The 27,471-nt window shown below is 42.3% G+C and overlaps 2 protein-coding genes across 2 annotated transcripts in view; both read left to right on the forward strand.

Annotated features, from left to right (window-relative positions):
• Positions 1-10,316, forward strand: part of LOC126484264 (protein roadkill-like) — a 93,817-nt gene extending 83,501 nt beyond the window's left edge. Inside the window, exons 3-4 of the mRNA XM_050107686.1 lie at positions 6,270-6,846; positions 10,196-10,316. Of these exons, the coding sequence (XP_049963643.1) occupies positions 6,270-6,846; positions 10,196-10,316 (698 nt within the window). The remainder of the gene's footprint in view (positions 1-6,269; positions 6,847-10,195) is intronic.
• Positions 10,317-14,069: 3,753 nt separating this feature from the next.
• On the forward strand, positions 14,070-15,842 carry LOC126484266 (ankyrin repeat domain-containing protein 6-like). Its single transcript, XM_050107688.1, has 3 exons — positions 14,070-14,110; positions 14,177-14,299; positions 15,323-15,842. The coding sequence occupies exons 1-3, from the start codon at positions 14,070-14,072 to the stop codon at positions 15,840-15,842; spliced, it is 684 nt and encodes a 227-aa protein (XP_049963645.1).
• Positions 15,843-27,471: the final 11,629 nt, after the last annotated feature.

The raw sequence follows: 27,471 nt of genomic DNA on the forward strand, positions 1-27,471 counted from the left end.
TGTACCTAAGGTCCATCACCGTTCCCTTTGGGTCCCTACGTAATTCGGTGCTCTCCAATACACACGATCGAACAGGGGAGGAGTGGTACTCAAGCGTCAACTTTAGGTTACAATATCTCCGGATGTAATTAACATTTTACAATGCAACAAACGGCACTGATTACGTATTTGTTTATATGTGCAGATGTGGTAACAAAACTAACGGGGTTCCATTTAAAAAAACGTAGGTTTGTGTTAAAAAACATATTCCCGTGCATTTTTTTATGGTTTGCATTAACCAATTACACTAGCCGCTCTCCTCACGTTAGGTCTGTGGAATCGATTCGTCAGTATTTGATGTGGCTTACGAAATATATCCAGTGGTAACGTTAGGTGACTCACCCTATATATATATATATATATATATATATATATATATATATATATATATAAAAAATATGAAAGTGATAATACCAATCATTTATTCTGCATTAAGTCATTTTCAGGCTCATTTGGTCATTACACGAAAAGGCAGTTGTGAAATCCTTGAAGTAATGATAATATCGTTCCATGTGTGGTTCAATCCCAGCATTCGGTCATCCAAATTTCCATGGTTTCCCTGAATCGCTCCAGGCAACTGCCAGAACGATTCCTTTGAAAGGCCATGTCAGATCTTTTTCTCCATCCTTGACAGAATCCGAGATTGTGCTCCATATAATGACCTCGATGTCGATGGGACGTTAAACCCAATCTTCCTTCCTTTCTTTTTCGTTCCATGTGAGACATACCATTTTTACTAGTGTAGCCATCTGGGACTCACAGCCCCACCACCTGTTGCTGGCTGCTGGCAGACTGCACCTCCCCCCCCCCCCCTCCTTCACCCCCTTGGTCAATACGTGACGGCCTGCCTAGTGTGTTGTCGTGTGGCTCAGCCACGGTTCCCTTAGGCCGAGTGCACACGAGTGAGTTACAGCCGCTCGTGCCTACTGTGAGATCACGGCGTCAGAAATCGTTTGAGGACGTAGGCACGCAGTGGCATCACAGCGATAATCGCTCAGCAGTACCACACTGGAAACCAGTCAGTGTAGGCAGGAGAAATCAGGTAGAGATGACTTATTTCTTTTATGAACACATTAAGGAACGAAACTGGAGGTTTTGGACTCAACTAATGGTTTCTTGACGGCTGTCAAAAGCAGTGATCAGGACACTTTTAATTTATTTTATGTTGCGCGTCTAGTTCCGTAGGTCCACATTGAGAAGCAAATCTCTATGCTCATGGAACGTGTCAGTACATGAATTAACAACAGAAATATAATAATCGAGAAAATAAAATGATTAAAAATCCTAAAATGGTTCAAATGGCTCAGAGCACTATGGGACTTGACTCCTGAGGTCATCAGTCCCCTAGAACTTAGAACTACTTAAACCTAACTAACCTAAGGACATCACACACATCCATGGCCGAGGCTGGATTCGAACCTTCGACCGTAGCGATCGCGCGGTTCCAGCCTGTGGCGCCTAGAACCGCTCGGTCAAACGGTCGGCTATGAATCCTAAAACGACGACAAGCTATTAGTTTATATTTACACAAGAATTAGCTTAATGTTTCAGGGAACTGCTTGACAGAATAGGAGGATTGAGACGTGAGGAAACTCTTCAGTTTGCATTTGAAAGCTTGTGGTTTACTGTTAACATTTCTGGATTCTTGCTTACTGAAAAATGGAGTCAGCAGATTACTGCTCGCCCTTCAGCACAACAGTCAACGAGGTATTGCGATCCAAATGCAGATAGGATTTCTGCCTAGTCTTAAGTGAGTGAAAGCTGCTGATTCTTCGGAATAAGTTGATACTGTTAACAAGAAACGACAGCAAAGAATATACCTATTGAGAGCCGTACATCAGAATACCCACTAATGAACAGGGATCGACAAGAGGTTCGCGAATTTACAATACTTATTGTCTGAACCAAAACTACGATTTTAAAACTGAAACAGTTAACCCAGAATATAATAACATATGTCATAAGCGAATGAAAAAAAGCGAAGTGGAACTATCACTTATTTCAGATATTATTCTAATAGGAAACATGGCAGCATTAAATGTTTGGACAAGATCCTGAACATGGGCTTTCCACGACAGTTTACTATCTATCTGAACAGCAAGAAATTTGAACTGTTCAGACTTATTAATCATATGTACTTTCTGCGTAATTAGAACGTCAGATTTTGTTGAATTTTGCATTAGAAACTGTAAAAGCTAAGTCTTGCTGTCATTTAGCTTCAGTTGATTTTCTACAAACCAAAAACGTACGTCTTGAGCTACACTATCTGAAACAGTACAAGTGTTACACACAACATCCATTACGTCCAAGCTAGCGTCATCAGCAAACTGAAATATTTTAGAATCACCTGTAATAATAGAAGGCATGTCATTTATGTAAATGAAGAATAGGAGTGACGCCAGCACTGATCCCTGGAGCACACTCCATTTAACCATGACCCACTTCGACGCTACATCATACCTTTGTCAGCACAGTGGTGAATGACCTTTTGCTATCTGTTCTTAAAGTAACAGGACAAATAATTGATTGCATTGATCATAAGACAATGCTCCAAAAGTTGGACCATTATGACAGATGAGGAGTAGCTCACAAACACCTTAGTTACATAAGAAAATATGTCTGCCATTTGTAGCCTTTTGTTTAATCCTTCCAGTACCTTAGAGAGTAAACAGAACATAGAATTTTCAGTTAATCCACTTCTAGAACCAAACTACACATTTGACAGTAAGTTATGTGAGATGAAATGATCCATCATCCTTACATACACAGCCATTCCAATAAGTTTCAAGTAAACTCTGAAGGCATAAAATAGGTCTAAATTGTCTGAAATATCCCTCTCTCCATCTTTATAAAGTGACTTAACTACTGAGTACTTTAATCATTCAGGAAACCATTTCTAAAGGAAAAATTACAAATACGGCTAAGTTCAGGGGTAACATGTGCAGCACAGTAATTTAACATTCTGCTAGGTACTCCATCACATCCATGAAAGTCCTTAGTCTTCAGTGATTTAATTATTGACTCAATCTCCTCCATGTCAGTATCACAGAGTAATATTTTAGATATCAGTTTCAGAAAGCCAATTTCCAAGAGAATTATATGATTCCCTGTAGAAATTAAGATTTTATTTAATTCACCAGTTATGTTCAGAATCACTTATCAGTAAGAATAACATTTTTAATATGTACTGACTTTCTATCCTCCACCTTCTGCTGCTGAGCAGACACTTCCTTCTCAACTGACTGCACTGTTTTGATTTTACCCTGTGAATTAACTATTCTATTTGCATACCACTTAGTCTTTGCCTTCCTAACAACGTTTTTAACTACCTTACAGTAGTGTTTGTAATAGATTATTGTAGTTCAGCTGTGACTACTTTTAACATTTTGACGTAATTCCCACTTTGGTCTACAGGATATCCTTAACGCACTAGTCAGCCAACCTGGTTGGCTTTTGCAGCTAGTACCCTGTTTTGAACGTTCTAATGGAAAGCAGCTTTCAAATAACATAAGAAATGTGTTAAGAAAAGCACTATATTTGTCATCTCTGTTATTAGCATTACAAACATACTGCCACTCTTGTTCTGCAGTGAGGTTTAAAAAACCTGTTGGATTAGTTTTGCTACATAGTTTGTGATTATATATAACATTTGTTTAAGTACAAAAAAGTTTTAGTGTTAAAACTTGTGCATCATAATCTGAAAGACCTTTCACCCTTTTTCTAACAGTATGCCCATCTAGTAATGAAGAATGAATAAAAATATAGTCTGCATTTCTGCAACTGTTACCCTGCACCCTGGTTGAAAAAATACACACAACTAATTTTTGGTACTTGCTATAAACTGATACGAGAACAGTCTCTAGCTTGAGCAGAAATGCTCTGAAGGCAGAGATAGGAGACCTGAAAGTAGCTATAATTAGAAGTGTAGTTTCACTAAATCCAACTGTCCTCGCACAGCATTCAAATAGCTATATAGTGCAGTACTTTGACACATTAAGGGATTGAAATGGAGTATGGTTTTTTAAATGCATAGCTACTGCCCCACTCTGCAAATAACTCATTGAGAAACAGCCAGCTAATCTGTATCCAAGTGAAGGAAGCCTCTGGACTGTCACATTATTGATCTATCAGAACATCACTTAAATAATGTCAGAATCGACACTAGAAGAGTTCACTAACTTCATCTCTATTATCTCTCATATTTTGATTAAGTATACTAATGCCTTCATTATTTGGATACCTGACCTTCTTTGAAGGTGGTGCCTTTGTTAGAGAGATTTCCTTTAAGAAGGTATACCTGTCAGCTGTCTTCAGTTTGAAAATTAGATCTATATAAATTATCTGGATGCGAATAACTTGGCATCAGCTGTATTAGGTACAGATGTACCACGCACTGGCGATACATGGAAATTAGTGCCAGATCAGGACTCGAACCCAGACTTCTTGCTTATCGCAAGTGGCCGCCTTACCATTAGGCCATCCATGCACACTTCACGGACCAACCCAAACTTCCACATGTCTCACTGTCTACATCCCTACGCTACAGTCTCCTACATTCATCACTTAATGCTCGCAGCTTATCTCTGTTCCCACACTAGTGAGAATAAGACTATGGGGAATCGAATATTTACTTAATGTCTGGATGAAGAGACACTGATGACGATTGACAGCTGTTCGAAATTAGATCCAAATAAATTCGCTGCTTGAACGTAAACAGGCGTCAGCTTTATAGGAACAGATATACTACCCACTGGTGGCATATAAAAATCTGTGCTGGAATGTGACTCGAACTCAGATTTGCATGCTTAAACTTATTCGCAATTTTATTTCGATCTAATTTAGAATTGCTTTCAGTTATCACTGTCTCTTTATCAAGACATTAAGCAAATATAACATGCCGAGCCAGGCAATAGGTGATAAGTTCAATTCTGCACAGTCTCATTCCCACTAGTGTGGGAATGCAGAGTTACACTGCGAGCATTCAGTGGTGAATGTAGGATACTATTACATATGGATGTAGACAGTATGACATACTGAAGTTTGGGTCAGTCTGTGAAGCATGCACAGAGAGCCTGATGGTGGGGCGGATCACTTTCACATGAGAGGGAAATCTGGTTTAGAGACCCAGTCCACCACAAATTATGATATGTCAGCAATAGGTAGTGCTCCCACCGCTAACATGCATTCAGCAGACTTATTTGAATTTAGGTACAAACAGCTGCCAATCATCATCAATGTATCTCCAGCCACACATTAAGTAATTACAAAATTCTTTAAGGGATAATGTTAAAGAATTGCAGCTGTTCACCTTGTAATCTTGCGCTCCCACACATCACCATTAAAGTCCTCATTCTTTGCACAAATTTTGAAAAGTTCGAGAGGAGTAAGATTACAAAAGAAGAACTTTTTACTTATCTTCATTATCTCATTGTTGTTGTTGATGGCTCAAAGTCTTGTCTAGGAGTACATTTTGGCAGCTGAAAATTTTGATTTCTTAAGATCCTGATATTAAACAACTGATGAAAATTTGTGTGTATTATTCTTGAATTTTATTCTTTGTCACATCTTTCAATATAACAATGTTTCTACATTTTCCACATTCAAAAAACCAATAATTACATTGTTGTTGACAAGTTTAGGAAAACGTCTACTTTCATCTGAGGCATGTCCACTACTACCTACATTCTGTGGTCATCACAACTTCCCAAGAGTTTACAAATGGAAAGAGTTTACAAACTTTCTCAAGAGGAGAAGAATCTTCACCAAATTATATCATTATTTTATCAATAATTCCAAAAACAAATTTAATAATTGACATTTGATTGTGAAATTAATGGTACGATTTCATTTATCTTAAAAGACCAGTAATTTTAACGTTTAGTACATACCGATTTTAACATATTAATTTCTTTTTTATACATTTTAGCCTGAAATATAAAACATCGTATACAAAATCATATGAATTCTTTCAGTGAAACCGCTGATATAATTTTGATCTACGCAAGAAGCGATAGTGTACATGGTATCGGTATCTCTATATAAAAAAAGAGGGGGTCACTCGTTATAACTTCCAGGATCAATCTGACACACCAACGAGATCATATTGTGGTAACTTACTTACGATGAAAAACGTCTAGCAGCTGCTGCCTGATGCAGATCTGCCTGCAGCTCATACGAGTATAGTACATACTGTGTAAGAGAATGGGCTGCCCAGTGACACCGTGTTTCAGAATCGTCCAGACTGGTACCAGATGAGGAGGTTGAGCAGACTGAAGCTGTGGACCTGAGCACCTTGCTGGACGCTGGAGACGGCGCTGTGTTGACGTTGGTGGCGGGCGACACACGTCTGGTGGCCCACAAGGCCGTCCTGGCAGCCAGGAGTCCTGTATTCGCCACCATGTTCCGCCATGGAACACTGGAAACCAGAAGCACTCCAGTTGTTATCCCAGACGTGGAGGGCCCAGTGCTGCGCCAGCTCGTGACATACATGTACACCCTCTGTGCCCCCCAGCCACCTGGCATGGCTGTCCAGCTGCTGATCGCCGCTGACAGATACAGTGTGCTGCCCCTGAAGGCAGCCTGCGAGCAGCAGGTGGTCGCACAGCTGTCCGTGGAGAATGTGGTTTCCACAGCGGTGCTCGCAGTCAGGCACTCCCTTACCTGCCTCAAGCAGGCTGCCATCGCCTTTATAAGGGCTCACATTTACGAGGTGCTGGGCACGAAGGGCTGGACAGATGCGATGCATACTCAGCCTGAAGATTTGGGTGAAGTGATCCAGCTGCTGTCTGGTCCTACAGCAGAAACCAGGTAAGCACAAGACAACCCACACATAGATGTTGCCCACTTCTGTGTGTGTGTGTTTTATTATTATTATTATCTTATCAGAAACATACAGGTACATGTACATACATTTTATACAGTTATGATTAAAATACTTTCGATCAGAACTTGGTCATTTCCAGTTCATTTTCTGTTGCTTGTTAAAGATCATCTTCTGCTCAGGATACTGGGCGTAATCGGCACCGAACCAATCCTATTCAATACCTCCTCATTAGTTATATGATCTACCCATCTAATCTTCAGCATTCTTCTGTAGCACCACATTTCAAAAGCTTCTATTCTCTTCTTGTCCAAACTAGTTATCGTCCATGTCTCACTTCCATACATGGTTACGCTCCATACAAATACTTTCAGAAACGACTTCCTGACACTTAAATCTATACTCGATGTTAATAAATTTCTCTTCTTCAGAAACGCTTTCCTTGCCATTGCCAGTTTACATTTTATATCCTCTCTACTTCGACCATCATCAGTTATTTTGCTCCCCAAATAGCAAAACTCCTTTACTACTTTAAGTGTCTCATTTCCTAATCTAATTTCCTCAGTATCACCCGACTTAATTCGACTACATTCCATTATCCTTGTTTTGCTTTTGTTGATGTTCATCTTATACCCACCTTTCAAGACACTGTCCATTCCGTTCAACTGCTCTTCCAAGTCCTTTGCTATCTCTGACAGAATTACAATATCATCAGCGAACCTCAAAGTTTTTATTTCTTCTCCATGGATTTTAATACCTACTCCGAATTTTTCTTTTGTTTCCTTCACTGCTTGCTCAATTTACAGATTGAATAACATTTGCGAGAGGCTACAACCCTGTCTCACTCCCTTCCCAACCACTGCTTCCCTTTCACACCCCTCTTATAACTGCCATCTGGTTTCTGTACAAAGTGTAAATAGCCTTTCGCTCCCTGTATTTTAACCCTGCCACCTTCAGAATTTGAAAAAGAGTGTTCCAGTCAACATTGTCAAAAGCTTTCTCTAAGTCTACAAATGCTAGAAACGTAGGTTTGCCTTTCCTTAATCTAGCTTCTAAGATAATTCGTAGGGTCAGTATTGCCTCACATGTTCCAATATTTCTACGGAATCCAAACTGATCTTCCCCAATGTCTTCTTCAGTATCTGGCACCAATAGTCTGAAGAAAATGCCCATTGACTGTAAAGACAGCAGGAGCCATTCTAACAATGGTCACAAAGATATGTTGCTCAGCACAGAGACAGACACAGTGACCTGCACAGTTTGCAGCTACAACAATCGAGTGTACACATGTAATTGTCTTTTGTAAGCCCGGTCACTATAAACCTGTTTATGCAAAGTAACCTTTGTTGCTGTTTTCTGTCTCTGCTGCTGAGGTACCTACAAATGTTGTTATGCTGTGTTAAAGAGAAGAAGACAAAGAGCTGCAAGTCTGTCGCACAGTACCAGCCCCAGGAACTCTGTAGTATGTTGCAGCGCAGTTCAAGGAGGGCAGCATCATAGCCAAAATTCCACATTCCTTACATTACCATGATGTAAATCATCACGCATAGAAATCTGAGCTACAGTGAGACAAATGCTCAGAGTAATCGCTACTCACATATCACTACTACAGTTTGATGTGTTTCACGGTCCTCTTTAATTTTCTAGGCATATGTGTGCAATGCATCTACAATTTCCAGAATAAAGTTCATTTTCTCTCATCGAGCAGTATTGAGGAATCAGGCAGTAATTTTAGAAGTATCCTTACCTTGTCTTGGAAGTGGGGCTTTCGTGGTAAAATGATCCACAGAGCTACGCTGTTGGTAGCTTTCCTGCTTGTAGTGTCTTCCAAGCTGGGTAGGTCAAGGGTGGTCATGCAGACTAAGTGGGAACCCCTGATCCTAAAGGTTGGCGGTTGGACGTGGGGAAACTCACCCACACAATGAAACAGGCAATTTTTACGAAACGCCAATACATAGCCTCAGATTCGGTGTAGTACAAGAATGGAAACGACGCCAGAAAGTAAAAGGTTAGCGCTAGAAGATCAAAGAACAATCGTTCACTGAAGTGTCGCTCCTGGAACGTAAGATCAGTCTACACATCTGCAGCTGTGAAGGTACCAAATGAAGAAGTGTATACTGACACTGCAAGAGGCGAGATTTCACACAGAACCGATGTATCAAGGTAAGTTCTGCAGCTACTTATGTAGTGTAAATAAACCAAATAAACATCAACTAAGCGTTGTTTTTGTACTAGCCAACAAGATAAGAGAAAATATCATAAATTTCAAGGCTGTCAATGAAGAATATGCTGGTTATAAACGGAAGGAAAGTGTTATAACCAAAAAATAGTCTCATATCATGCATATCCATAAGATAAACACGACAGTGGAAAGGTATTTGAAGATGCACTTTCGTACAATGTAAAAGTGTTCCATGGTGATGCCAGTGCCAAAGTAGGAATACAGGTCCTTCTGACACCCTACACTGCCCCACATATTCTACACAGTTCCTCCACCAACAACGGATAAGACGAGTCATTCGGGCAACTTCAGATACCCTAAGGATAAAAAGTATTTACTTTCCTCACAAAAACATTTATAAGACTACTTGGAAGCTGCTCACACAAAACACTCAGAACTAAACAGACCATGTACTAGTATATGCTACACATGGAAGAGATGCTGAGAACATAATATCTGAAAGAGGTGCAGAAATAGGATCAGACCAGTATCTTTTGTTGACCACTATTCATTAAAGAATGGACTGCAGTACTTGTGGGAGAAGTGAAGCAGACCCAAAAATAAATGTTGATATACTGAAAGAGGGTCACATTAAGGACAGACATCCAATTGAAATTCGAAACAGTTGCGCTGCCCTGGATGAGGAGAGACATCATGTAGACATGCCATGGTCTAAGCTCAAGTTTGGAACCAGACAGAACAAGATTAGGTTCTTAAATCGATAGAGAGAAGAAGCAGAAGCCGACCTTGTTTTAATGGTGGTTGTAGAGATAGAGTCGACAAGAGAAAGGCAGCAAAACTGATATGGCTGGCAACCGACTTAGATGAAAGATCATCATTGGGATGCAATGAAACAGCTAGAGAAGCAATAACAGTCTTCCAAATAGAAAAGCGAGAACATCTAAAGAGCAACATAACACAGGCAGGAAGGCTTAGAACAGTAGGCAATACAAGAAACTTGTACAGGGCAGTCAGGTTCTTCAAAAAATGATATAATGAAAGGATTGACATGATCAAAAGTCAAGTAGGACAAATGATAACACTTAAACGAAAGCTATGGTGGAATGGAAGAACTATTTCGAAAATCTGCTGAATGTGGATCAAATCATCAACAGCGTTGCGACAGCAGATGAAGAGGAAGAAGAGGAAGAGGAGGAAGAAAAACTGCACAGAGAAAATGGAGTGACAGTACCAACAGAGGAGAATGAACTACTGGGCATGGAGGAGAAGTCATAAGAATGTTGAAGAGAGGGAAGGCACCAGGAATAGATAGCTTACCTGCAGAGACGCTACGAGAGGGAAGAGAAATCCTACAAGAGACAGTGTATCACCTAATGCGTTTAATTTGGTGGAGAGAAAGAATCCCAATAAAACAGAAAAATTCTTTCATCTGCCCACTATTTATGACAGGGGACTAAATGAAATGCGACTACAGTAGAAGATTTACCTTTGTACGTACAGCTTACACGATCTTGAGGAAATTCTTGCTGAAGGGAGGTGTAACCAGAGGCCCTCCAGTGAATCTTGCAGTTTTTCCTTCTTTTAGGACTTCATATATCACATTTCTTGCAATTACTGATGCGTCTCTAATATTCTCGGTATTGGTGAGACCTTTAGATGGAACTAACCTCTATTGTATATTACAGCACAGCGCAAATATTACCTTCGAGTCTAGTTCCTAGTAATACTCATAAAATTCCTTTCTTTTTGAGATGTATCAAAATGTTCATGCAGTATATAATGAGCCGCTTGACAAACTGTAATTCTCGTCATTGAGGTAGTGTACTGCCTGAGCTATTTCTCCTTTAGATGTATCAAGGTTCAAATGCTTCAAATGGCTCTGAGCACTATGGGACTTAACTTCTGGGGTCATCAGTCCCCTAGAACTTAGAACTAGTTAAACCTAACTAACCTAAGGCCATCACACACATCCATGCCCGAAGCAGTATTCGAACCTGTGACCACAGCGGTGGCGCGATTCCAGACTGTAGCGCGTAGAACCACTCGGCCGCTCCTACCGGCTATCAAGGCTGTACTCTATTTCCATAACTACACGTGAAAGTTAATGTTTGAATGAAATACATATCACCATTTCTGTCTTTTCAAGACACCCCATTACAAACACGTTATGTTCAAATATAATTCTGTTTGCATTGTTCACGTGTGTAACATAGAAATGCTCTTGATAACTTAAGAAGGATCTATGTCGTAATTCCTAACTACTGTTTTCTTTGCTGCACATGCTTCATATATTAAAACGCACACACACACACACACACACACACACACACACAGAGAGAGAGAGAGAGAGAGAGAGAGAGAGAGAGAACTATACATGCCACAACTTCAATAGTATAGTCGTCATTTGATATATGGACGTCTGCAATGTTTGCTTTCATTTTCCCTTACTACATTTCCTTCATAATTAGTGGCAAATGGAAATTTCCTGTCTAATTGCACTATCGCAGAAAGTCCTCTTACAGTTGTTCCCACATATCAACTCATTACATTCAAACTTACGTCAAGTGGCTCACATGGAATAGTTCCTTCGTCAAACCATTTATACTATATCTCCATATTGCAATCATAAAACGCAGAAGTCCTATATTTCATATTTTCTGACATCAAACAAGAGCTTTAAATAATTAATCAGTGATATAATTATTCATATCTTTCTCTCTCTCTCTCTCTCTCTCTCTATATATATATATATATATATATATATATATATATATATATATATATATATATATATATATATACTCCTGGAAAGTGAAATAAGAACACCGTGAATTCATTGTCCCAGGAAGGGGAAACTTTATTGACACATTCCTGGGGTCAGATACATCACATGATCACACTGACAGAACCACAGGCACATAGACACAGGCAACAGAGCATGCACAATGTCGGCACTAGTACAGTGTATATCCACCTTTCGCAGCAATGCAGGCTGCTATTCTCCCATGGAGACGATCGTAGAGATGCTGGATGTAGTCCTGTGGAACGGCTTGCCATGCCATTTCCACCTGGCGCCTCAGTTGGACCAGCGTTCGTGCTGGACGTGCAGACCGCGGGAGACGACGCTTCATCCAGTCCCAAACATGCTCAATGGGGGACAGATCCAGAGATCTTGCTGGCCAGGGTAGTTGACTTACACCTTCTAGAGCACGTTGGGTCGCACGGGATACATGCGGACGTGCATTGTCCTGTTGGAACAGCAAGTTCCCTTGCCGGTCTAGGAATGGTAGAACGATGGGTTCGATGACGGTTTGGATGTACCGTGCACTATTCAGTGTCCCCTCGACGATCACCAGTGGTGTACGGCCAGTGTAGGAGATCGCTCCCCACACCATGATGCCTGGTGTTGGCCCTGTGTGCCTCGGTCGTATGCAGTCCTGATTGTGGCGCTCACCTGCACGGCGCCAAACACGCATACGACCATCATTGGCACCAAGGCAGAAGCGACTCTCATCGCTGAAGACGACACGTCTCCATTCGTCCCTCCATTCACGCCTGTCGCGACACCACTGGAGGCGGGCTGCACGATGTTGGGGCGTGAGCGGAAGACGGCCTAACGGTGTGCGGGACCGTAGCCCAGCTTCATGGAGACGGTTGCGAATGGTCCTCGCCGATACCCCAGGAGCAACAGTGTCCCTAATTTGCTGGGAAGTGGCGGTGCGGTCCCCTACGGCACTGCGTAGGATCCTACGGTCTTGGCGTGCATCCGTGCGTCGCTGCGGTCCGGTCCCAGGTCGACGGGCACGTGCACCTTCCGCCGACCACTGGCGACAACATCGATGTACTGTGGAGACCTCACGCCCCACGTGTTGAGCAATTCGGCGGTACGTCCACCCGGCCTCCCGCATGCCCACTATACGCCCTCGCTCAAAGTCCGCCAACTGCACATACGGTTCACGTCCACGCTGTCGCGGCATGCTACCAGTGTTAAAGACTGCGATGGAGCTCCGTATGCCACGGCAAACTGGCTGACACTGACGGCGGCGGTGCACAAATGCTGCGCAGCTAGCGCCATTCGACGGCCAACACCGCGGTTCCTGGTGTGTCCGCTGTGCCGCGCGTGTGATCATTGCTTGTACAGCCCTCTCGCAGTGTCCGGAGCAAGTATGGTGGGTCTGACACACCGGTGTCAATGTGTTCTTTTTTCCATTTCCAGGAGTGTATATCCTTCTGTGATTTCTATCTTTCAGTTTCCAGAACTTAGCTTGTACCTACTCCTCGCTGGCAGTAATCACAGACCACTTTCTACGTATAATCACCATTTCGTCTTTGCAGAAATATACTTTGTCTGTAGCATTCTCTATCTTCTTTGTCATTAATTTTGTTATATTGACTCCTTCATTCCTAATGAAATCTTCTAATCGCAGTCTCATATATATGATCACACAGAATACAATAATGAAATACAATTTTTTTTAATTTCAGTGAATGAATACCTCTGATAAGTTGTCATTCAGAAACGTATAAATTCAATGTCTGTCATTACTTTACTGGTTTTACTCGCACACTCATACAACTCTTCAGTCACAGGATGTTTTACATTTGCTTGTTCAGTGAGACTCCTCGTTGGTCAGTATGAATTAAATCTATGTACTGAGCATTATTTCAATTTCTGCAGTAATATTTCTAGTGGCAGTTAAATGTTTGAATGGAATAGCTTTATAATATCACAAATTCCGTGCCCCTTCGTTCTCTTAATTTGTGTCCCAGCTGATTTGAGCAGCTACTGTTCCCCAGGTTACTATTTCTGCCTCGTACAGCCCAGATGCCGAACACATGAGCTGAAAACACCATTCGATGATCATAGTACGACATTAAGTACATTTAAATCCGTCTCTCCAGCCTGTATCCGGTCCACTGTCTGTGCCTTTCGTTTATGCTTTATTTTGTACAAAACTGTTGTTTGGTAACGTGAGCTGCAGGTATGGGGTGATTCATTTTAGTGGACCCACAATTGTCGTTCGCCCCATGTGTACTGTTAATGGTGTGGACAGTTCCACCACAGAATTGTCGGTAGTGAGCTGCCCTCTGGCGCCCACGTGAACACACTTACGAGGCAGCGTCTGTCTGTATAGTGCGCCAGCCACTCAGCCATACGGCGACCTGAGCTACCGCAGCGGGACTCCTGCCGCGGCTGAGCCGCCCACGGCTGACCGCCCCGCTCCCCCACCTGGTGGCATCGGCGCCTCCTGCATGTGGTGAGTTCCGTCACTTCGTGTGCACATTCTCCACACTCACAATACGATTTAGTGGTTGTTTTGCTCATTAGAAGTGAGGCTGCCACTTGCGAATGCCATGGCATGTTTTTCAGTACAACCGTTGGTGGGTTGAGCTCTAAAATCTGTTCAGGAAGCCAATATGTACTTACAGCAGTACTTCGAATGGTGGTCTATACAAGTCATTGAAACTTTAACTTACTTTCATAGCCTATGGGGTTTGTCGTTGCCTCCAGACACATCACAGCAACAAAATTGTAGGTTAGAGTGTGTACACATGTGTGTGTGTGTGTGTGTGAGAGAGAGAGAGAGAGAGAGAGAGAGAGAGCAATTGCATGTCTGTATACTTGTCACTGTGCAACCACATTTACCTGTGAAAGTTTCTGTATTTCTGTGTAGGGGCTGGAAACTGCAGTTTTATCCCTGCAATACTCTAACATTCAAACTTCATGGTGTCGTGGGAAACAATAGCTCTTTCTGATTGACTGGGTTGTGTAGAAATTTGCAAATATATGGGCTGAACTTTTGCTACCATGACAGGATATTTTATTTAATCATTTGGAGACGTAATTAATATTATGTGCCATATCTGGAAGTGTCAGAACCGATTTATGCACAGATAGGGCTACTGTTGGCTTTGTGAAGCATCTTTTTCAGTGGAGGACAGCGACAGCTTGATAGTGGCATCAAGAGTTCAAAGGAAATCAGCGTCAATTATCCATGAGACGTAATGTGTTGACTGAATTTCTGGAGAGGTGGAACGTAGTAATTTTTATTGAAGACTGGGTGGAGGCTTTGAGAAGCTGCTATTGTAGAAGCACTGTACCTTAACGTACACAGACTTCCACACTGTTCTGCATCACAGAAGGGAGATAATTGTAGATTTTTCTTCTGTGGTGGAGATTATTATTTTTAGGGCTGGTCACAGTTCAGCTTCAATGATGATATTCTCAATCGGAAGTGTGCACTGAGAGAAAATTTTCAGAATATCTTTGTTGTGAGCAGGACTCTTTCTCAAGAGGAGAAGGACAGGAGGCTGATCGAGGCAGCTAAGCAGGGGGCCGTGGAGGAGCTGCAGCCGTTGCTGGCGGCTGGAGCGAACGTGACAGCGAGGTCTGAGTACAGGCAGACCACTGCCCTCCACTGGTCAGCAGAGAGAGGAGACGTCGAGGTGGTCAAGAGGCTGTTGGCGGCTGGGGCAGAGGTGGACGCCAGGTGCACCCAGCATCAGGACACGCCTATGATCTGGGCTGTGTGGAATGGCCACACAGGTGTGGTGCGGCTGCTGGTGGCGGCCCACGCCGACCTGAGGGCCACAAATGAGGGTGGCCTGACGCCGCTGCACTGTGCGGCGTGGCAGGGATACCCAGAGGTGGCGAAGGTGCTACTGGATGCTGGGGCTGACTGGTGGGCAACAAGTAATGACGGAAGTACACCACTGGACATCGCCAGGCTACACAACTTCCCAAAGCTGATCCAACTACTAAGCCCATCTACTAGTTTAGCACACCTCTCTGGAGTATAAAGACGCAAACTTCCACTGTATGACTGTTTGCTTTTTTAGTAAATAGACACAGAAAATTAACCTTTGCGATCATTGTTTGTATCTATCTTTATGTAGTATGTGTAACTGCTATACCAACACCAGTACAATAGTGACAGAAGGATATATCTATAAACTAATGCAGAGATTAGTGGCCTATCATGGTAGCTCAACAAAAATAGAAAAATTTTTCATTACTTATACACACTAATTTCCTACAATATCGGATCGCTAAAAAAGTATTTTGTAGGTGTGTGTGTGGTGCTTGTTAAACTACTCTAAAATTAACAATGCATGGATTTCTAATACATAAGCTCTACGGTTAGAAATGCCTCTTTGCTTCAGATCAAACAATGAATTTTCTTCCACGTCAGACATATACATGGTGCAATATTTTTTATATGTAGTTACAGTGTGATATTAGTAGCGATAAGGACACCACATTAGTTCTCACTGGGGAAGCTGAATTTACTCGCATGTATGCAGGAGAGATAGTTTCACTACAAAGTGATGTTTGTATCAATATTCACACTCTTGTATGTGCTTACCGTCTGAAATCACAAAATAAATTAAGTATTATCACAGATTAAGTATTATCACAGATTTCCTGAATAGATATGATGCTGCTGTATCAGGTAAATTGGATATCACTGTAATATTATAGGGTACAACAGCCAATTATTCCTTTCTCCGTATTTACCTTCTTTCCATCTTCAGTTCATTTCCCTCAGCCCGGTGTCATATCGGTATATCACCAGGCAACATGCCATGCCATAACTCTGGTCAGACAGATGCCAACAGTGTCCTCACTGAACAGCTGGCAGTCTGCCGAATTACAACTCACAGAAACTCTAAAACTGAATTAGGAAATTGTGTAGGCAGTCCAGTCAATAACTGAACAAATCATATCACACATCAGTACTCTACAGGAATAGAACCCAATTCTGCTAATAATATATTAAAAATGGCCATGCAGATAGAAACAACATTGCACTTTGCCAAAATAGATAACGAAAAATATGATCAGCAATCTCAATCGTTAAATGGAGTACTGCCACTGACTACCAGATGGTAGCTACTGCCTGCCTTGCAAGTTGTATTGTGCTGGCAACATAATACAATACTCGTGGGAACAGACTGTTAAAAATAAAGTGTTCTTAATCTAAGTTTGTAACAAAGATCCATTTTGTTTACAGTAAGAGATGCTGAAACATGTGCAGACGCTATAATACAGTTAGAAATGATAGGTAGTATATGCAAGAAAGGAAATGAATATCAGAATCTTCTTTATATTGCTGTGTCTACTTTACATCATAAAACTAAAGTTCTTGGAAGTATCGCACATGACACAGGAGACTGATTGCCAACTATGAACACAATACAGCTATGTGTATTTACAAATGAAATGTTACGCACATCAGGTAGAATGATGGTGTTGAGGTGCTAATCAAAATAATACACTCCTGGAAATTGAAATAAGAACACCGTGAATTCATTGTCCCAGGAAGGGGAAACTTTATTGACACATTCCTGGGGTCAGATACATCACATGATCACACTGACAGAACCACAGGCACATAGACACAGGCAACAGAGCATGCACAATGTCGGCACTAGTACAGTGTATATCCACCTTTTGCAGCAATGCAGGCTGCTATTCTCCCATGGAGACGATCGTAGAGATGCTGGATGTAGTCCTGTGGAACGGCTTGCCATGCCATTTCCACCTGGCGCCTCAGTTGGACCAGCGTTCGTGCTGGACGTGCAGACCGCTTGAGACGACGCTTCATCCAGTCCCAAACATGCTCAATGGGGGACAGATCCAGAGATCTTGCTGGCCAGGGTAGTTGACTTACACCTTCTAGAGCACGTTGGGTCGCACGGGATACATGCGGACGTGCATTGTCCTGTTGGAACAGCAAGTTCCCTTGCCGGTCTAGGAATGGTAGAACGATGGGTTCGATGACGGTTTGGATGTACCGTGCACTATTCAGTGTCCCCTCGACGATCACCAGTGGTGTACGGCCAGTGTAGGAGATCGCTCCCCACACCATGATGCCAGGTGTTGGCCCTGTGTGCCTCGGTCGTATGCAGTCCTGATTGTGGCGCTCACCTGCACGGCGCCAAACACGCATACGACCATCATTGGCACCAAGGCAGAAGCGACTCTCATCGCTGAAGACGACACGTCTCCATTCGTCCCTCCATTCACGCCTGTCGCGACACCACTGGAGGCGGGCTGCACGATGTTGGGGCGTGAGCGGAAGACGGCCTAACGGTGTGCGGGACCGTAGCCCAGCTTCATGGAGGCGATTGCGAATGGTCCTCGCCGATACTCCAGGAGCAACAGTGTCCCTAATTTGCTGGGAAGTGGCGGTGCGGTCCCCTACGGCACTGCGTAGGATCCTACAGTCTTGGCGTGCATCCGTGCGTCGCTGCGGTCCGGTCCCAGGTCGACGGGCACGTGCACCTTCCGCCGACCACTGGCGACAACATCGATGTGCTGTGGAGACCTCACGCCCCACGTGTTGAGCAATTTGGCGGTACGTCCACCCGGCCTCCCGCATGCCCACTATACGCCCTCGCCCAAAGTCCGTCAACTGCACATACGGTTCACGTCCACGCTGTCGCGGCATGCTACCAGTGTTAAAGACTGCGATGGAGCTCCGTATGCCACGGCAAACTGGCTGACACTGACGGCGGCGGTGCACAAATGCTGCGCAGCTAGCGCCATTCGACGGCCAACACCGCGGTTCCTGGTGTGTCCGCTGTGCCGTGCGTGTGATCATTGCTTGTACAGCCCTCTCGCAGTGTCCGGAGCAAGTATGGTGGGTCTGACACACCGGTGTCAATGTGTTCTTTTTTCCATTTCCAGGAGTGTAGAAGAAGGGAGTAAAATTTTTTACTTTCCCTTATAAATCAACTGAATGATTCTAATTAAGACTATGTTTCGTCAAATAATTTTATTTTTTGGTATGCATGTTGATAGAAATCATACAGCTTGTCTTAGCCTCATTTAATGTTGCAATTGAATAATTCTCGTGAATTTACTAAAAGTTAGTATATCTCGTATTGGAACAGGCAACAACAGCTTTAGGCAGTGAACCTTCCATGCATCAGTATCTTGATACAACCATACTACTTACACACATCAGATAGGCAATAATCTGCCTCAGATTCAAATATTGATGATATGCTTTCATTTAAAAGATTCTTCAGAGTTGTTTTTGGGCAGATTACTCACATCTCGAATGTGCAACGTACATCTGTCACATAGCTAGAATAGCAAATATAAATTATACTCATTGAAAGTATAGCTCCAAAAGAATAACCGCCACCACGTTAACCTGCAAGGATTTCAAAGACATCATTCATGCGGATTTCTACTGACGTTTTCTCACATGACAGCATCAAAGTAAATGATTAAAGCAGTGATATAGATGCATTATTACCTGACTTCCAAAAATCATTTGACTAGGTCCCACACCAACACTTACACTATTTCATCAAAAGTATCCGGACATCTACAAAAACATACGTTTTTCATATTAGGTGAATTTTGCTCCCATCTACTGCCAGGTACTCCACATCAGCGACCTCAGTAGTCATTACACATCACGAGAGAGCAGAATGGGGTGCTCCACAGAAGTCACGGACTTCGAAAGTGGTCAGGTGTTTGGGTATCACTTGTGTCATACGCTTGTAAGCGAGATTTTCCCACTCCTAAATATCCCTAGGTCCACTGTTTCCGATGTGATAGTGAAATGGAAACGTGAAGGAACATGTACTGCACAAAAGCGTACAGGCCGATCTCGTCTGTTGACTGACAGAGACTGCCGACTGTTGAAGGGGCTCATAATGTGTAATAGGCAGACATCTATCACGACCATCACACAGGAATTTAAAAGTGCATCAGGATCCACTGCAAGTACTATGACAGTTATGTTGGAGGTGAGAAAACTTGAATTTCATGGTCGAGTGGCTGCTCATAAGCCACACCTCACGCACGTAAATGCCAAACGACGCCTTGCTCGGTGTAAGTAGAGTAAACATTGTACGATTGAACAGAGGAAAAATTACCGAGCGAGGTGGCGCAGTGGTTAAACACTGGACTCGCATTCGGGAGGACGACGGTTCAATCCCGCGTCCGGCCATCCTGATTTAGGTTTTCCGTGATTTCCCTAAATCGCTCCAGGAAAATGCCGGGATGGTTCCTTTCAAAGGGCACGGCCGACTTCCTTCCCCATCCTTCCCTAATCCGATGAGACCGATGACCTCGCTGTCTGGTCTCCTTCCCCAAAAACAACAACAGCGGAAAATTTTTGTGTGGAGTGACGAATCACAGAATAAAATGTGGCGATCCGATGGCTGGGTGAGGGTATGGCGAATGCCCGGTGAACGTCATCTGCCAACAGTAAAATTCGGAGGTGGTGGTGTTATGATGAGATCGTATTTTTGTTCTGCATGTCACTAACACAACACAGGCCTACATTATTATTTTAAGCACCTTCTTGCTTCCCACTGTTGAAGAGCAATTCTGGGATGGCGACTGCATCTTTCAACACGATCGAGCAGCTGTTCGTAATTCACGGCCTGTGGCGGAATGGTTATACGACAATAACATCCCTGTAATGGACTGACCTGCACAGAGTCCTGACCTGAATCCTATAGAACACCTTCGGGATGTCATGGAACGCTGACTTGGTGGCAGGCCTCACCAACCGACATCGATGCCTCTCCTCAGTGCAGCACTCCATGAAGAATGGGCTGCCATTCCCCAGGAAACCTTCCAGCACATTGAACGTGTGCCTGCGAGAGTGGAAGCTGTCATCAAGGCTAAGGGTGGGCCAAGACCATGTTGAATTACAGCATTACCGATGGAGGGCGCAACAAACTTGAAAGTCATTTTCAGCCTTGTGTCTGGATACTTTTGATTATATAGTGTATTTGACGTCAAGGCAGGAATCAAAATACGAATAGAACAAATTTGTAAACCATTTACTAGATACTTAAAGTACAAAACTACAAAAGAAAGACGGTGCCTCTTTGTTTCACCATAACACTTATCACAGTTTGGACATCAGTCCTCTCTTCTCGATGAATTATCATGGGGAGCCCATTCAGATGTGACTTGCCAGTTGTATTCTTTAAGTCTGATTTGTAGCTGTTGTCACTAGCAGAGATGGCCACGAAAGTATAAACCGAAACACATTAGCATGGTTCTGAAGATCGTAGACAAACAAAACTTTCATTGTGTTTTCAGGCAACCGCTCCAGGCAAATCTTTATATCTTTGGTTTTGATCATAATAATGTGAAGAAAATTGTCACCATCGATTACAGCAGTCTTGTGGCAAGCCTTACTCGCATGGATTTTGAAATATTCAACAGTATGCTTCTGATATGTCGTGGTATGGGAAAACGTAACGAAAACGTAAGGTAAGCAGAGCTCAAGGGCTGCAGGGAGTGAAAACGTAGACCCAATTGAGGTTACAGTTTCAAATACAATTTAATTAAAAAACACTTGTTCACTGGTGTATATATATATATATATATATATATATATATATATATATATATATATATAGACCCAATTGAGGTTACAGTTTCAAATACAATTTAATTAAAAAACACTTGTTCACTGGTGTATATATATATATATATATATATATATATATATATATATATATATATATATATATATATATCACAAAAAAATTTTAAACTCCACACGTGAAGGGCTGCTGAACATTGACAACTGTAATGTCAGAATGACAACCTTAAGATTCAACATAAGGAGATAATCACGGTCTGAAGAACCCAACACCTTTGATTAAATATTGACCAATACAATATGTTACTGAAAGGAATGACTTCAATCAATCGGCCAGAAGGGCCAATCAAATATAACCACAAATGCTGTTTTGATAATGCTACAAGAATGCAAAACCAACAGTTAATTTACTTCGTCCAAAGGAGCAGTACACACCAAAAGACAAACTCATATACCAAAGTTTTTTTTAATGAAACAAGCTCACAAGGTAATATTAATAACCAACAAGGGGTAGTGACGTCGCCACTCGACCTGAAGGGCCTGAATATCAGTAGTAATAAATATTTGAGAATGGTTGAAGTTAATGAGTTAGCACTTAAAAACAACCCATGCTCCTCACCACTAGGGAAAATTTACAATCAGCTGTGCTAGCACTGCCTGATTTAGCAATATGGCACACACCAGCAGAACGACTAGAAACTTCACGAACGTGGCGAATCGTCCACATGGGGCATGACAGCAACTCTTTATAACACATAAAATAAAAATTACTGAACATTGAAACACATGGTTCAAAATATAACGACTATCTAGGCAGGAACTGTTAATGACGCCCACTGGCCTTCGTAAATCTTCGACTTAGTAAATGTGACGGCCAGTACTCAATAATAATACCACTCAACAAATTGTAAAATACAATATCGTTATTGCACTTGGGTCAGAATATTAATTTCAACCACAGATAATATTTTAGGTTCAGTTAAAAGACACAGAGAGTAAACACTCTTTTGTAGTGATAGTTACACCTGACAATATAACAGCAGATCATTGAATCGGGATTTGTACTAAAATTGCGAAACACCATGGCACACGACCTTAGAGCAAAACACACCCGACGTCACGGGCAGAAATTGAGTGAGACACATCAAGCCAAGAAAGTCTCACCGTTAGTCCAGAAGGCAGACAAGCACTCGGCGACAGGTTGCAACCAGCACCAACTCGAGTTATGTCAATCGCCCCAATTCCGCCATAGCAACGCGGACACGCCGCGTCAACATTTGCCACGCCGAGCTTCCTTATCACACAGCCCGTCCAGAACGACTGCCGCCGTCCCGAGTACACATGCTCGTAGCGATCACGTGCGTTCACAGGAAGTTACACCACCTTTCCTGCAACGTTTCGCTGCCACACAACCGGAAACTAAACTCCCCGTCTCACTCCGGCAGCAGCACTCGACACTCTCGTCGTCAGGTCTCTCCACAGAACGCAGCGCCCTCCGAAAGTTAAACAGACCAATCGCGGCAGAGCAAAGCCAAGGCTCCGGAAGACAACACACCACAGCCAGGCAAAGATGAAGATGATATGGTTCAATGGCGTTTGGCAAACATAGTTCAGGAGTAGTCGGAAGTTTACTAGGTCGATACTCTGCAGCTTGATAAATGAAACCAAAGACGTGAGCGGCGAGGTTCGATCAGTGGCAGATTCCCAGCTTTGGAAGAAATTGTTAGTTAGTGCTATTGTGGATCGGGGAGAGCAAGTGTATTTGTTTGGTGCTATGAAATGAGAAGGCATCTCAAACTTTGTAAGCATCTGAAATATTTAAGCTGGAATGCTAATCAAAACGCTTGTTTTTGCAGGTAATATATTGTGTTAATTGACAGGGGGACATGTCAGTTTGACTGGGTGTCAATTAAATAGCTAGATCTGGTCGATACTTAGGTCCTCTGTTCATATCATGACTCACTTATTTCTTCAGATTTCAGGAATTAGTTTTAGGGCAGTATTTACGTCCATGTGTCAACTTTAAGTTGCTATAAGATAAATCCAATGCATTAATCCAAGATATTCTTTCATTATGCGTGTGACACGTTATTCAGTGGCCCAGGCATGTGTTCGGGTGTACAATATATTTCAGTTGTTGCCACGTCAGTGTGAATATGGTACGTACCGCTCAGAGACATAGCAACTAATATTTCACTCTGGAACACATGCCTGGGCCATTGAACAAAGCATCGCATACGGAATCAAAGAATTTCTAGCATTAATTTACTGACTTTATTTTATAGCAACTTAAAGTTATCATATGCATTTAAATTCGAGGGCTGAAACTTAAACAGTGGCAACTATTATTCACAACCGATACAAAAGAGTTACGTGTTTGCACCTGTTATTGTCCTTCAAAGTAGTCACCAGTGTTGTGTAGAACCCGTTGCCAGCAATATGGAAGGCATAGTATACCGTTAGCAGAGCCACAGAAGGCCATTTCATAGTCAGTTGAGCATTTGCTAATTGTATGACCATAAAATTTACTGTCCAGAAATGTGTGTGATTTGTGCATGAGTGTAAATAATTCAGTTTTTGGGGTTGTTGAAAGTAGTTAGGCTACGAGGGCAGAGTCATGTCCTATTCCACGTGCACATTGACCTCAGAATAAAAAAAGAGAGACCATAATTAATGTTAGCATAAAATAAATGAATATATAAAAGGTTAGGTGCATGTCTTTTACATATCGCGGACGCTTCAATTCATGTGATATCTTAGTGAATCATATTTGAGCAACGGCGCCTCACATCAATTGAGCTGAAGGCAGAGAATGTTAAAATCGTAATCTCAGTAATAAAAAGTTAGTAGCCAGATAAAGGTATTATAAAATAAATTTTTGCATTAATCTGAAACGGAGAATTTGTCAGTATTAATAATTAAGTAGCTTTCCCATTGTTCCTTCCAAGTTCATTTGCTATGATTAACCGTCGCTGAACTTCACAGACATTGACTGGCATGGTTGAGGTAAATATAGAGTGGTCCAAGAAGCATTCCTGTCTCAGGTTGCTGAGTATAAAATAATAGCGTTCACCTTTTACACTACAGACAATAAAAAATAAAATCAAGGTTATTGATAGAAAACTGTCTTCTGAATTACAGCATAGTGGGGGCCATATTTCAACCTGTGAGGTCACATATCTGACATGTGACACGCGGGAGTAGAAGTACCGAAACGTAGAATGAATTGATTAACTGAACTCATAACTTACGGATAAGCAGCGGAAGCTTCTCCAAACCTTTCTTTTTTTGTCGCCCATCATCTCATTTGAAAAATTACTGAGAAACTGTCATTTCTCATGAACTGCTTCCATGGAGCTGAGAGTGTTCTTTCACCATTGTTGACCAAAGAACTGTGTTAAGAGCTTAGTGAAATAGTGGATGAAAAATTGATGCTCCCAGCCTCTGCGTCAGTCTGCTTAAGTATGGATGCATGTCTAGGAAACTGGAGTGGTAGAGGGCTGATGGTTGCCGGCCTGCAGTTGGAAAACAAGCTGTCTGTTCCAGCAGTGAGTTTTACCACCTACGATACCCTGGTATAGTGTCAAGAGTCAACAGAGTCAAATGCCATCAGTGCAACGATTGAAATTTCGTTTGAGAGCCGAATTTTTTAAACATATCTACATAGGCACGTACATTGTTATTAAGTTAGGGTACTCCAAAGTAGGTCTTTGTTAAAAATGTATTCAGTCTGAGAGAAGTAAAATCAAAGAGGTCCAGCATTTCCAACACCCATCCATACTCGCCTTGCACATTTGTTTCGTCTATTTTCTTCCGTTCATCCTCTGAATATCTCCCAATCATCTCAACATACCTTTTTCAACACTCAACACTCTATCTTCGTTCTTTAACTGTACGTAAAGTTTTATGTTTCCGTTAAACTACAGATTAGCTACAGGGAATAACACTTTATATCATACTTAACAGCGACATTACTTATTCATCAAATGAGATTGCAAGGTACCCTTAAAATTAAATCACAAAAATGGCAGATAAACACGATTGTGCACATTTCCTTCATGTGGGATACCATATCCATATGTTTCTTAAAAGCATTTTAAACGATTCCATCTCGGTTGTTCTTGGGTCTATCACATCTAACGGCCAATTTTCAAGTGCAGCAGATGTCAATGTATTGCAAAATTGTCCGCCGTTTTGCGATCGTATAATTTTAGAATACATTGACACTAACTGCACCTGAAAATGGTTCATAAGGCTGAAATTGGCCAGTCGTGTAACATACAGGGTGTTACAAAACGATACCGACAAACTTTAAGGCCTTGTACAGAGTGTCTTCAGACTCAAACTGAGGATAGGAAACAGTGTACGGAAACGTTATCCAACGTCGCCTACATTCCGTCAGTGTACAAAGTCATGTTTGCTGAGGAAGGGGTGGCCTAGCAGCAGGCGCCTGCACCTGCAGCTTTAGTGCTCTGTATCGTTGTCGGATGACGTCTCCATACACAGGTTCTCATGCTCAGTTTGTTCTTCGAGACAGCCTCTATAATACCTCGAACTTTATCGATATCGTTTTGCAATACTCTGTATAACAATGTGAATACTTGTCAACAACAGCTGAGGCTGAAACCTTTAAAATGTGTTTAAATTAATATGAACAGTAGCCTTGCATCTTCATGGAAAGTGTGGGCATGTCGAGTTGGTATCTCATTACATCTAATTTTAGGCACAGTTCCAAGTTGACATCAGTAAGTCGACTTCCCAGTTTACTCCTGACAAGGTTCATGCTTGAAAATGGTGCCCCATCCAAAGATCGCGGCGCCACACCAAAGTCAGCAACACACATCGATACCACAAACATTATCGATGTCTCGTTGCAGTCCACAATGCTGAATGGGAGAGGCTGAGGAAGATACAACCTCTTTGTGACGACAACAGTGCCCTTACAAGCGACTGAAGATTGAAAATAGAGGTGAACATGTAAACACTGTGCCCAGTTCGTAACCTCTGCCGAAGAAGTCAACATCGTCGAGTACGACCAGTGTTATTCGATTCTCAGCAGGAAATGTTCTAGCGTAAATTTGGCCATTCTGTTTCAAGAGAAAAGTTTGAAAAAATAAATGGCTCTGAGCTATATGTGACTTAACATCTGAGGTCATCAGTCCCCTGGAACCGAGAACTACTTAAACCTAACTAACCGGTCGCGCGGTTCCAGACTGAAGCGCCTAGAACCGCTCGGCCACACCGGCCGGCAGAGAAGTTCGATAATTAGTATATCAAGTGATGCTTTAGTAGTCAATAAGACTTGCAAGCACTCCTGAAGCAAAGGATTTTATCAACTTCAGTAGATCTTTTTATCATTATGCAGTTAAGTGAACTAATATTACATCCATTGTAGTTCCAATAAGCGATCACCCAAAGCAAGCAACGAGTCCACAGCTATGGCCAGGGCGACTGCAGTTTCATCTGGTCATAACAAATGGTGATGAGAATTGCAGCTTGTTCTACTCGTCTTTCATACCAGTTGCCTGCCCCGTATACGAATTGTACATGTTTTCCTAGTTGTTGCCTGTTTCTGTCCTGTTGTGTCAGTGTGTGTCCTACTGTATTTCACCATGTCTGAGCCGCCACAGGATACGTCCCTGACGGAACTTGCGCAGTTTCAGGCACAGCTGATTGAACGCCTGATGCTCACTGTCAGCCAGCTGACATCATTACTGAACAAGGAAGCAGCAATGCCACCGCTAGCTGCTCCAAAATTTCGCCCACACAACATTCAAGACCAAAAATGGACTATATGGCGCAAATATAGGCACACTTCGTCGCATACAAACTGAAAAGTTTGGAGTGCAGTGCTTACTTTTTGTGGTCCAGACGTGTATCGCCTCTGTGTCAAATTGTGTGCCACAACTGTTCCCGAGAAAGTCACGTTTGACAATATTGTGAAATTGTTGGATGAACACTATCACCGTCAAATACATGTAGAAGCAGCATGGTTTAATGTTTTTCGTCTGCTCGTCTGACCGCTCAGACAGTCAAATGGTGAAGAGCAGAACTCAGAG

This window comes from Schistocerca serialis, chromosome 6 (genome assembly GCF_023864345.2).
Source record: "Schistocerca serialis cubense isolate TAMUIC-IGC-003099 chromosome 6, iqSchSeri2.2, whole genome shotgun sequence".
In the NCBI taxonomy this organism is placed as follows: Eukaryota; Metazoa; Arthropoda; class Insecta; order Orthoptera; family Acrididae; genus Schistocerca; species Schistocerca serialis.